At 48.2% G+C, this 12,054-nt stretch overlaps 1 protein-coding gene across 1 annotated transcript in view; it reads left to right on the top strand.

Annotated features, from left to right (window-relative positions):
* Window positions 1-3,984: 3,984 nt before the first annotated feature.
* Window positions 3,985-12,054, top strand: part of TARBP1 (TAR (HIV-1) RNA binding protein 1) — a 90,334-nt gene continuing 82,264 nt past the window's right edge. The window contains 10 exon segments of the mRNA XM_030334182.1: window positions 3,985-4,038; window positions 4,040-4,223; window positions 4,226-4,307; window positions 4,309-4,451; window positions 4,454-4,650; window positions 4,652-4,733; window positions 4,736-4,821; window positions 4,824-4,923; window positions 10,257-10,266; window positions 11,039-11,111. Coding sequence (XP_030190042.1) covers window positions 3,985-4,038; window positions 4,040-4,223; window positions 4,226-4,307; window positions 4,309-4,451; window positions 4,454-4,650; window positions 4,652-4,733; window positions 4,736-4,821; window positions 4,824-4,923; window positions 10,257-10,266; window positions 11,039-11,111 — 1,011 coding nt within the window.

Raw genomic sequence — 12,054 nt, 5'->3', positions numbered from 1 at the left:
TGTAAAGTGAGAAAAATAATAGCGCTTCATTTATGAGTTGTTTTGAGAGTTAAATGCAACAACGCATATATAAAAATGTTACTATGTGTTCTTCATCGTAAGGATAATGGACAAATTATTATTACTAAATGGAAGATTTGGATAGTACAGAACTGGGCATTGGGAACAGCTTTCCGGAGACGCCTTGGAATTTGGGTCCTCGTGGAGGAGTTGGAGACGGCTAGTTACTCAGTGAGCATTCCTGGAGTGCGTTACAGCGAGAGATGCAAGAAGCCAGATTAATGTGATTAAAGACATAACTCCATTCCTCCTCCCCACCAATTGCTCATGGTGGGGAAGTGGGCAGAAAAGTGAGCCTGCGATGATATCACTGCATGACAAATGCTGCGGATATGCCAGGGTGTTTTGGGAATTTGGAAGAGGGTCACCTACTTAGGTGGGGTGGGTGTTGTTGGTGGGAGTGAGGTATTAAGAAATGACTTTCTGGAGAGATGACGTTTGAACTGTATCTCAAAAGGGCTATAGGCACCCGATGGTTTGATTTTAGGAAGATCATCATGGTAGCAACATCGAGTGTGTACTGGAGTGGAGGGTGATGCGAGTAGGAGGTTGTCGCTGTTATCTTAGTAAGAAATGACATCAGTCAAAAACTCAGGTATTAGTCGGGGACAGAGAGGCGGGGACACTAGAGATTTAGAAAGATCCACGGATAGATTTGAAGAGTGATCATACGTGGCAGTCAAGGAAAGGAGTGAGAAGTCTACAGGGTCCCGGGGTTTTTGACTTGGGCGGCTGACTGAAAATGGCCATTCCCCTAAATGGGAAATACCTGGCGAGAAGTAAGGATGCTGGGGAATGAGGATAATAGGCTGAAGTCTGAAAAAGTGGAAACTGAGACTGATGCCCTGGTGGTAAGCCGAAGGAGATGTCTGGTAGGCAGTGGATAGACAGGTTTGGAGCTCAGGAGAGAGATCTGGGTGGGAGATCTAGATTTTTTTCCCCCGCATTGTTAGCATGTAAATGGGAGCTCACTTTAGTTTTAGTGACGCTATCAGGGAAAATTTATAAAGTGAGAAGAACAGAGGCCTGAAGATGTAACCCTGGAAACAGGCCAGGAAGAGAAAGAGGAATCTTCCCCAAAGAGGGGAGAAGAAAACAGCTGGAAAAGTCGAGAAAAGCAAAGAGGAGAAGAAGTTAGGTCATGAGAACCCCGGAGAGAAACAGTGTTCAGGAAAAGGAAGTCCTCAACCGTGAAGTACCACAAGGACGGAAGAGCCGGCTTTTGTGGTGAGGAGGGACCCCTGCCCTCCTTGGTGAGCCAGGGAAGTGGTGACTGGGGGAGATAATTCGGGCAGAGAGAATAAGTAGTACAAACATGTGGCAACAGAGGAGTTCCATGTGTCTGGAACCATGGGCAGAGTAGGGGAAAATTAGGTTATGAGGCTGGTTGGCTTTCACCGGATGCCCAAGAAGCACCAGCATGCTCTAAAGTTGGGCGTTATTCTGTAGGTAATAGGAATGAATTACATAGGCCAACTTATGAGTTGTATTTTTAATAAGTCATTTTTTAAAGGTTGTTTTTTAAAATTTATTTATTTTGAGAGAGAGAGAGAGAGAGCGCTCAAGTGGGAAAGGGGCCAGAGAGAAAAGAGAGAGACAGAATCCCAAGCAAGCTCCATGCTGTCAGTGCTAAGCCGGAATGGGGGCTCGATCTCATGACCCACAAACTGTGAGATCATGACCTGAGCCGAAACCAAGAATCTGTTGCTTAACCGACTGAGGCACCCAGGCGCCCCAGTTACGTCATTTTTAAAAACAGAGGTAGGGGTACCTGGGTGGCTCAGTCAGTTAAGCGACCGACTCTTGATCTGGCTCAGGTCATGATCTCACGGTTTGTGAGTTCGAGCCCCTACACAGGCTTTGACAGCACAGAGCCTGCTTGAATTCTCTCTCATCCCCTCTCTCTCTCTGTCTCTCCCCTGCTCTCGCGTGTGCTCTCTCTCAAATAACTAAATAAACTCTCAAAATAACTAAATAAACTTTAAAAAAAAAAACAAACCCTGAGGTAAAACTTACATGCAAGTGAAATGCATAGATCTTGGGGATTCAATTCAAGGAGGCTTTGGACAAGTGTGAAACCCTTGTGTAACCAGCACCCTAATCAAGATAACATACTTCCACCACCTTAGAAAGTTCCCTTGGTCCTGTTTTAATCTCACTCCCTACAGGTAACTACCATTCTCATTCTATCCAAAAGATTACTTTTATCTATTCTTGAATTTCATATACCTGGAATCCATACGTATGTCAACTTTATTCTCTGGCTTCTTTTGTTCAGCATGAGGTTTTGAGATTTATCCATGTGTTGCACGGATTCGTAATTCATTCTGTATCGCTGAACAGCATTATTATATGAGTAGGTCACAGTTCGTTCATCTGTTCTTCCATCGATGGACATTTAGGTTGTAATAAAACATTTGGTAATGACTAGGGTTGGCAAAAATGTTCATGCACAAGCATTTTTGTTGGGGTATGTTTTCATTGACTTCAGGCAAATATCTAGGGGTGCAATGGCCGAGTCATCAAGGAGGTACATTTTAACTTCATTTGAAACGGCTTTCCAAAGTGATTGTCCCATTTACACGCCCACCAGTCATGTATGGGAGTTGCAACTGTTTCCACGTCCTTGGCTCTTTTCCGCCCTTTAAAATTTAGCCATCCTGATGGGTATGAAGTGGTATCTCTTTGGTGGTCTAATTTGAATTTCTTTAGCAGCCAATATTGAACACCTTTTCAGAGGTCTACATTTGCGGTTAAGTGTCTGCTCAAGAGTTTTGCTCATTTTTGTTTGCTAGGTATATGAAAAATGTAGATTGAGGGAAATTGCTATTTACTGGCATGTGATATGTTGAAGGCAAACTATATTTACTGACACATTCTTAGTGGGTTTACAACAGAACCATTATGCATTCTATTAACGGAAAATCTGAATGAGTCTGAAATACAGAAAAATCTTGCATATAGGATGTCCGGTAACTTCAAATTATAGAAAATCAGAAATGTAAAAATAACTTAAAATTATATACAAAAAACCTAACTTCAAATAACTTGATACCTCATCAGTATGTTTAATACACGTCAAGCTCTTTGAAGATGGGCTTGTGTCCTCCCCCATTGACTGCCAGAGAGATCTTTATGGTTAGAAGGCAAAGAAACCCATGTGATAGATCGTTTGCCTAGGATTAAGCCAGGAAACCAAACCAGTAAGGTACATGCTAAGGTGCGGTTTTCTGTTTTTGCGGGTTAGCTCTAGATGCACAGAAAATACACAGATGGGCAATTTTGAGATCGCTCCGTTGGAGCACAAGCACCTATGTGGAAAATCTGCATGTACATCAGCTTGGGCATTACCGCAAAGGCTGGCGTTGGCATCGTTTTCTGCCCTGTCCCTAAACACATAGCTGTAGTTACTTTTCAGGGCCTCTGAGTCATTCTCAGCTTTCATTTTATGGCTTTTTGGTTTGGTTTGTTTTTTTGCAGGTGTCCGGAACCCATTTCGGACCCACTGAGACCCCAGTCTCTTTGTGAGCGGTGTCAACCTGCCCTTTTTGCAAACAAGCTTCTAGGAGACTGAAGTACACCGAGGTGTGCTTCTGGCCCACGGTCGCAGGCACGCCTGCTTGATTTAGGGCTCTGGGGCAGGCCCATCTCCAATTAGGAATTGATGGAGTTGATGCCCTGACGGACAGTGACGTTTAACGAGGGCTTTTCTTTCCACTACAAAATAGTAAGGGTAGGGGCCGAGAGGGATCGGGTTGCAGGCGGTGCTGCTGGGGGGAGCCCCAGAGCGCGCAGGGCCGGGCCTGGGCGGGCTGAGGGCCCCCTCCGGGCAGGCAGTGAGCCGGGCCAGCCGCGCACGCGCACGCACTCGCGCACGCCGGCCCCTCATTGGGCGCCGGGTGTCGGCGGCGCGCGCGGGGGCAAATGGAGTGGGTGCTCGCGGAAGCGTTGCTGTCGCAGAGCCGGGACCCCCGGGTTCCTCCTCGGAGCGCTGTGCCGCGGGGAGGCGTCCGCGGAGCGCGTGGAGACGCTGTGCTTTCTGCTGCAGCGACTCGAAGACGAGGAGGCGCGCGGCGGCGGCGGCAGGGGCGCGCTCCCGGAGGCGGCGCGCGAGGTCGCCGCGGGGTACCTGGTGCCGCTGCTGCGGGGCCTGCGCGGGCGCCCGCGGGCGGCTCGGACCCCGGCCCGCCGGCCCGCCACCGCCGGCGCGTGCTGAGGGCGGCGGGCGCCGCCTTGCGTTCGTGCGCCCCTCGGGGGCTCGCAGCTGGCGGCCGCCCTGGCCGAGGAGGCGCTGCGCGACCTCCTGCCGGGGGGCCCGAGCGGAGCCGAGGCGGCCGTGGAGGTGCTGGCGGCCGTCGGGCCCTGCCTGCGGCCCCGCGAGGACGGGCCGCTGCGGAGAGGGTGGCGAAGGCGGCCCTCGCCCTGGCGCTGGCCGCCGACGGGGACGGGGGCGAGGCCGGGCCCGCGGAGGACGCGGCGGCGCTGGCGGCCGGGCGGCTGCTGCCGGCGCTGGGCCAGAGCGGCGCTGCGGGCCGCTGGCGTGTGGGACGGGCGTGGGCGCGGCCGGGGCGACCCGGGGCGGGCCGCGTCGGGCCCGCAGCTGATGGTGCTGAGCGCCCTGGCCGAGAGGCTGCTGCCCGAGCCCGGCGCCGACCGCGACCCGCGCACGCGCGAGGAGGGCCGGACGCGCGGCGCTGCTGGCGCTTCTGGAGGACGGTGCAGGCGGGGCTGGCCCAGGCCCAGGACGCCCCTGACGCGCAAGCGAGGCGCGCTACCTGCTGCAGAGGGCGGTGGAGGTGTCGGCGGAGCTGGGGGCCCGCTGCGCCTGCGGCCCCCAGGAAGGAAACGGTACTTGCCTCTTTTGCCCCCGGCCCCACCCCGTTTGGCTTCCCGCTGGGGAGGCCCCCCGCTTCTGAAACCCAGCTCTCCGCCCTCCGTGCCCTGATGTTGCCTTCCCTTGACCTTAAAGCCCGGACACCTTGGGAGCCTCACCTCGAGAGGATGTGCTCCAAGTGTCACCAATCTCTGCAGCTGAGAACAGTCAGCGTTTCTTAACCTTTCTGACCCAGAGCGGGGCGGAACCCTGCGTCCGTGGAATAATTAGGAACAGGACTGAGCCCATTCAGGATTTTACAGACCACATTTGCGCGATCTCGTGGTAGGTCCATCCTAACAGAAAGGAAGGGTTCGCTTCCATCAGACTGAAAGAAAAATTATTTCCCTGTCCTGACCAGTGCATATGAGGTTTGAGTGTTAGAATTCTGAACCCGAAATCGTCACACTCTTTGAAAGTTCTCTTGGCAATTCTCTGTCTGGGAGTTACTGAGTTTGTTAAATGTGTAGTCCTTAAGTCGACCTTTTGAGGTATTTTTGCTGTTGATTTTAAGTAATTTTTTTTTTTTTTTTAAACCTTTTGAGCCTGGGCTTCCTACAAGAGTAGTTGAAATAACCAGGACTCCCTTCCATTTGGTACTTATGTTAATTGGTTGTTCACTGAAATGTGTGGACATGCCCTTCGGTCATCTTTTTGAGCTCTCCAAGGACCGAAATAGATTGATTCAACATTGTCTCAGTAGACAGAAAATTTCTACTTTGTCAGCTATAGCTGCCTATTACTGGTAAAGGATTTTTGTTTGGTTGAAGTTGTGAATAGATTTTCCTGTTTGTCTAAAACATTAGATAGTAAATATTTTGACAGTCCACGAATTGGTGATCATCTAATTAGAGTTTTCACTGGAGATGGCTTTTTTTTTTTAGACATTATTTTTTTTTTTATTTTTTTTATTTTTGGGACAGAGAGAGACAGAGCATGAACGGGGGAGGGGCAGAGAGAGAGGGAGACACAAGAATCGGAAACAGGCTCCAGGCTCTGAGCCATCAGCCCAGAGCCCGACGCGGGGCTCGGAACTCACGGACCGCGAGATCGTGACCTGGCTGAAGTCGGTCGCTTTAACCGACCTGCGCCACCCAGGCGCCCCTGGAGATGGCTTTTTTAAAAAAATATTTTATTTGTTTTTTGAGAGAGAGCTCAAGGAGGGGCAGGGCAGAGAGAGAGGGAGACAGGAGCTGAAGCAGGATCCGAAGCAGGCTCTGCGCTGACAGCGAGCTCAATGTGGGGCTCAAAGTCACAAATGATGAGATCGTAACCTGAGCTAAGTCAGATGCTCAACCAACTGAGCCACTCAGATGCCCCTGGAGAAGACTTTAAAAATACCAAAATTGAAGCCATTTATTTTAAAGAATCATTCTGCAGAGTTTTGTTGTTTTTTTTTTTAACGTTTATTTATTTTTGAGACAGAGACAGACAGAGGATGAACAGGGGAGGGGCAGAGAGAGAGGGAGACACAGAATCCAAAACAGGCTCCAGGCTCTGAGCGGTCAGCACAGAGCCCGACGCAGGGCTTGAACTCACGGACCGTGAACCTGAGCCGAAGTGGGACGCTTAACCGACCAAGCCACCCAGGCGCCCCACTGCAGAGTTTTAAAGATAAGCCATAGTTTTTCTGTGCTCTCCCACTTCTAGTTTCCATTTCAGAAAACAACGTCTTGTACCCTTTTAATGGATTATTTTGGTACTTACCTTTGTGTCTTCCAATGATCTGGGTAAAGCAACATCCATTGTCATAGTTACCCTTTGGTTAAATGTGAATTCAACATTATAAAGGTATGACTGAAATTACTGTCCACAGGTGATCTGTGTAGTAAGCTACGATTTTTTTTTCCTTTTTGCAAGTTTTTCCTGGAATTACGTCATTTAAAAATCTAGTTCTCTCTGTATCACTAATTCAGCCTCAGATTTTTAGCTAGTTGTCTCAGTTTTTCTTGTACAAAATTTTTCTGGTTTTTCTCTTAGATTTCTTGGACACGTTTTTTTTTTTTTTTTTTTTTTTTTTTTTAATGTTTATCATTTTGAGAGAGACAGACAGCGTGAGCAGGGCAGGGGTAGAGAGTGAGAGAGAGAGACAGCAACCAAAGCAGGCTCCAGGCTCTGAGCCATCAGCACAGAGCCCGATACTAGGCTTGAAGCAACGAACTGCAAGACCACCCTTAACCGACTGAGCCCCCCAGGCGCCCCTTGGATTTCTTGATCATTTCTTGATCATTTCTGTTAGATGCCTGTAGAAGTTCAGCCTGGTGCCCAGTTGCCATTCTTAATCTGCCTTCACCTGAGTCCTGTCTTGGAACTCTTGTTTCCTGGGGTTCTTACCTTCCCCTTTTTTGATTTACTCACTTGTTTTGATGTACAGCATTTTCCAGAGATCGAAATTTTTTTTTTTTTTTTAAGGCTACATACAGCATGACTGCATTTATTTATTTTTTTTTTTAATTTTTTTTTCAACGTTTATTTATTTTTGGGACAGAGAGAGACAGAGCATGAACGGGGGAGGGGCAGAGAGAGAGGGAGACACAGAATCGGAAACAGGCTCCAGGCTCTGAGCCATCAGCCAGAGCCCGACGCGGGCTCGAACTCACGGACCGCGAGATCGTGACCTGGCTGAAGTCGGACGCTTAACCGACTGCGCCACCCAGGCGCCCCCAGAGATCGAAATTTTTAAGAGCATATCTGATGAATCCATCAAAGAACCTGTTGTGTCTGATATGTTTTTATTTCCATCATTTCTGACACTTCGTTCACTGAGAATCCCCATCTGTTCATACATGCTCTCTGCCTTCTCCACTAGGTCCTTTAACATCTTCAACATACTCATCCTAGTCACGTGTGTATGCATGGGCCATTTCTAAGTTTGGTTTGGGTTTTTTGTTTTATTTCTTGGCGGTGGGGTCACTCTCTTCAGTAGAGGACTGAAGTAATATTTATGCATAGAGAAGGCCGCTCTTCTGTTAGGCCATTAGTGCTGGGGGTTGAGTCACACTAGTGTGTATTTGGATCTTGTTGTTGCTGTGGTTGTGGATTATTGCTGGCTTATGTTCAGTGGGAAGTCGGGAGTACCCAGGGGTTCGGTCAGTGTACTTGTTTTTCTGAGGCCCTTGATGCTAACACCACAGCTGGGGGTCCTTCCCTCAGGGGTAGACCGCTGATGTTTGTCCCCTCGGTGCAAGGCTGGAGGTGGAGGGTGAAGGGGGGTGGGACTTTTCATATCTTCTGCGCCAGCCTCTTCTTAGGCCCCACGTGCCTGAACCTCAGGGTTCCAGCTTTCTATGCCATCTCTGCCCCCACCCCCCGTGGCCAATAACCTCTGTCTCCTACCTTTTTAGTCTGTGTGCTGCCGAAGCTAGCACCACCTCTGCCTCCCGCTTAGTTGGAGGGTTAGAGTTCCCTTACCCTGTCCTTTGGTGGCTTCGTTCTGCTTGTATCTGCGGGAGGTCTTGGCTGCTGGTTTCCTGCCCTCTCCCAGCAGCGGACCTGCTGCAGTCCCAGTGCAGGACTCTGGGCATGAGACGGTCTCCTCCTGTCGGTGCAGGTTTCTGTCCATCCTTCAGGGTGGCCAGCTTTTTTGCCTGGTATCAGGACTGCGGCAGGCATGGGGGACGTCCGAGGCTTTCCCCCAGGGGCGGACAGGTGTGGCCTCTGGTGTGAGGGGGGGGTCCAGGGTGCAGACAGGCTTAAGCAGCTGACCACCGTCTTGTACCCTTGGAGGCTAGGATGGGCTTCTCCAGTTAGTCTTGCTGCCCCTTCGAACCTGGGTGGGGCCTGCATGCCTTGCGCTGCAAAGTCTCTTGCCTTTCCCACAGTCTTTCTCAGAACCGCTGGAGGAGGCCTAAGGGAACTGAGCTGGTGAATGGTTGTGGATTCCCTTTGCGGTTCTCCAGGTGCTAGGCTGTTAAACTAGCCCACACCTGGCCTTGAGAAACTCCCCAAATGTTCATGTTTCTTTGCCTATTTTTCAAGTTACTTATTTATTTTGAGAGAGAGAGAGGAAGAGAGAGAGAGAGAATCCCAAGCCTGTGATGTCAGCGCAGAGTGGACGTGGGGCTTGATCCACGAGCAGCGAGATCATGACCTGACCTGAACTCAAGAGTTGGAGCCTTAACTGACTGAGCCACTCAGGTGCCCCTCGTTGTTTTTTTAAATTACTTTTTGGTGACCACCTCTTCCTGCACTTGGCCAGAGGTAGGTCAGTTTGCGTGTCCTGTCTGTTCTTGGAGAGACTTTCTGCCCTTTAGAATCCAGCTCACCGGGTTGCTCGACAGCCTTAGGTTTCAGGAGTTCAAGAATTTGTGTGTTGTCCAGCTTTTTCCCTTTGTCAGTGTGGCAGGAATGTTCTTCTGTGGCTTTCTATATCCTAAGTGAAAGCTAAGACCAAGCATGTCTAAATGCCTTTGTTTTCCCATCACATTTGATTTATGGTTTGACCGGGGGTAGGATTCTAGCCTGGAAAACCGTTTCCATTCAAAATTTTGAAGGCATTGATCTATTGTCTTCGAAGCTAGAGCTTTCATTGTTGCTCTTGTGCAGTCTGAAACCATCCTGAATCATGTTTATTTATATGTGCTGTGTTCTCCGTGGAAGTAGGGACTGTGCCCCCATCATTCTGAAATTTCACAGTTTTGGCTTGGGGTCACTTTTCATTCCCTGTGCTGGCCACTGGTGGACCTAGTCAATCTGGAAATCATGTTCTTCAGTTCTGAGAACTTCTCCTGAATTACTTTATTTCCTTCCTTCCTTCCTTGCTTATCTCTGTTCTCATGTTGGATATTGAAGCTCCTGGACTGGTTAGCAAAGCATCTTCTCTCCTGTTTCCTATGATTTTGTCTCTTGTTCTATTTCTTGGGTGACTCTCTCAGCATTATTTCCGGTCCTTTCTCTGCGCTTCTTGTTTGTTGCTATCAAATTTTTATTCTCTCTCGATCTTTCTTGTTCTTACAATGCACCCTTATTAATCGTATCCTTTATTTACAGCAGCCTGAGGTTTATCTTGTTCCCCCAGTTGTGTTTTCTCCAAATCTCCTCTGTTTGTTTGGTCTTGATCTTTAATGTGCATGTTCCCGCAGACATCTGGTGATCCTTAGATACCTGTTTCTATTTAAGAATAAGGAGCCAAAAACCAAGTTTAAGTCTCTAAGCAATGAGCAGAGCCTGCATGAACTTCAGTGCAAGGTGACCTCCCATGACAGGTCTTTCCTCTTGGGCTGGCCAGATTCCACGGAGACCTTCTAGTCTGCTGCTGCCTAGTGAAGTCCTGGTCGGCATTCTGGGACCTGAGGGGCTCATGTGGTAGAAGGGGCAGGTAGAGGGGGATCTCAGCACCCGGGTGCTTCCATGGTCACTTAATTCCCGGCTTCATACGACACTCATTCCTGACCTCAGCAGAGTCCAATGCCTCTCCCTCCAGAGACCCACAGTTTTACCTTCTCCGGAGAATCACTTCCAGGCTTTTTCTGGCTCAGAGCGCAGGAAGGGGCACCAAGGCTCTGTTACTTAAACACACTGAACACATCCTCTTTTAGTTTATCCTCGGTTTTGCTTCTACTTACAGAGTTCGCTTTTGCCGGCAATTCCTTAGGTCTGGGGAAATTTTTAAAGTAGAAATAAGTAGAAATCAGTTTTTTTTCTTGGCTTTCCCCGTGGGTAACTTAATACTCACTTTTCTTGAGTCTGCTTAGTTTTTCTCTAATTTTTCAAACTAGACTTCACTGCTGTTGTCTGCTTCCCTGTTTTCTCCACACTTCTGGGCTTTTGCCTCTGAAAAATCTTTGGCTGTTACAGCGAGGTTCTTAGGGAGAGAAAGCAGGGTTTGTGACTCTTACCCAGAACTCCAAAACAGTAATCTTATTTAAAAGCAAAGGAAAGAAAAAAACAAAAAACACAACTCCTTTTGAGATTCTTGTTAGCCCGAGCTTCCTCTCTGGGCTTTGATACAGTGGTACCCTGCATTATTAGAGGATACGGTATCTGGTAACAGTGGCATGATTTTAAAAATGACTGTCATTAAGAACCCTAAGACATACGCAAAAGGAGGAACTAATTTTCCTTTTTAAACCACATCAGGCCCGAGTCTGTTTTGGTTGGTCTGAGAAGGAAAAAGGATGAACTTCTCAAGTTTTGGGAAAACTATATTTTAATTATGGCAACTCTAGAAGGAAATCAGGTGGGGTTTTCATATTTTAAACAAATCCTATGTAGATGCAGTTTTAATTTTTTTTTTTCCAAATGTTTTGTAAAAGCAGTGCAAAAAAGACGAATTTGGATAAAGCATAATGGGATACAAGTGCCCTTTGTTCTCTGGCATAAATGCAATTTAAACTGTTCCTCAGGAAATTAAAGTGTATTTTAATCGACTTAATTGTGACTCAGAGACTTTTAGCCTTGTTATTCTTCCCTTGACATTTCCTTCTAAAGTGTTAGTTTTTACTTTCTCAGTGTTCTGAATAATCTCCAAAGAAATACACCTTAGAAAATGTTACTTAAGGTGATTCTGAGATGAATTGTTAAATAAATAATTGCCCTTTAATTTTGTAGGCCGGTCTCCCTCCCTCCCTCCCTCCCTCCCTTCATTCCTTCCCTCCTTCCTTCCTTCCTCCTTCCTCCTTCCTTTCTGTTTTAGTTCCTATATCTGTGTGTACCTAGTCATGCAAGTGAAACTTGAAAAGTCATTTTCAGTTAACTTTGAGTTAGTTTTTGTAGAATCATGAATTTTTAAGGTGAGAGGAATCTCTCAGACAGGGAGAGATTGTGCATGTTGTGGGAGGGCAGAGAGAGAGAGAAAATCCCAAGCTGGCTCCGGGCTATCGGCATGGAGCCCACGGGCCAACCTGAACTGTGAGATCATGACCTGAGCCAAGATCAAGAGTTGGATACTTAACTGACTGAGCACCCAGGCACCACTAAATTTCTAAATTCGGGGCATCTGGGTGATTCAGTTGTTTGAGCATCCAATTTCGGCTCAGGTCATCATCTCCTGGTTTGTTGAGTTCGAGCCCCGCCTCAGGCTCGCTGCTCTTCATGTGGAGCCTGCTTTGATTCAGATCCTCTGTCTCCCCCTCTCTCTGCTCCTCTCGCATTTGCTCGCACTTTCCCTCCCTCTCAAAAAA

This window comes from Lynx canadensis, chromosome D2, assembly GCF_007474595.2.
Source record: "Lynx canadensis isolate LIC74 chromosome D2, mLynCan4.pri.v2, whole genome shotgun sequence".
NCBI lineage: Eukaryota > Metazoa > Chordata > Mammalia > Carnivora > Felidae > Lynx > Lynx canadensis.
The sequence above is the reverse complement of the archived record's forward strand: the minus strand, read 5'-3'. Positions and strand labels throughout refer to the sequence as shown.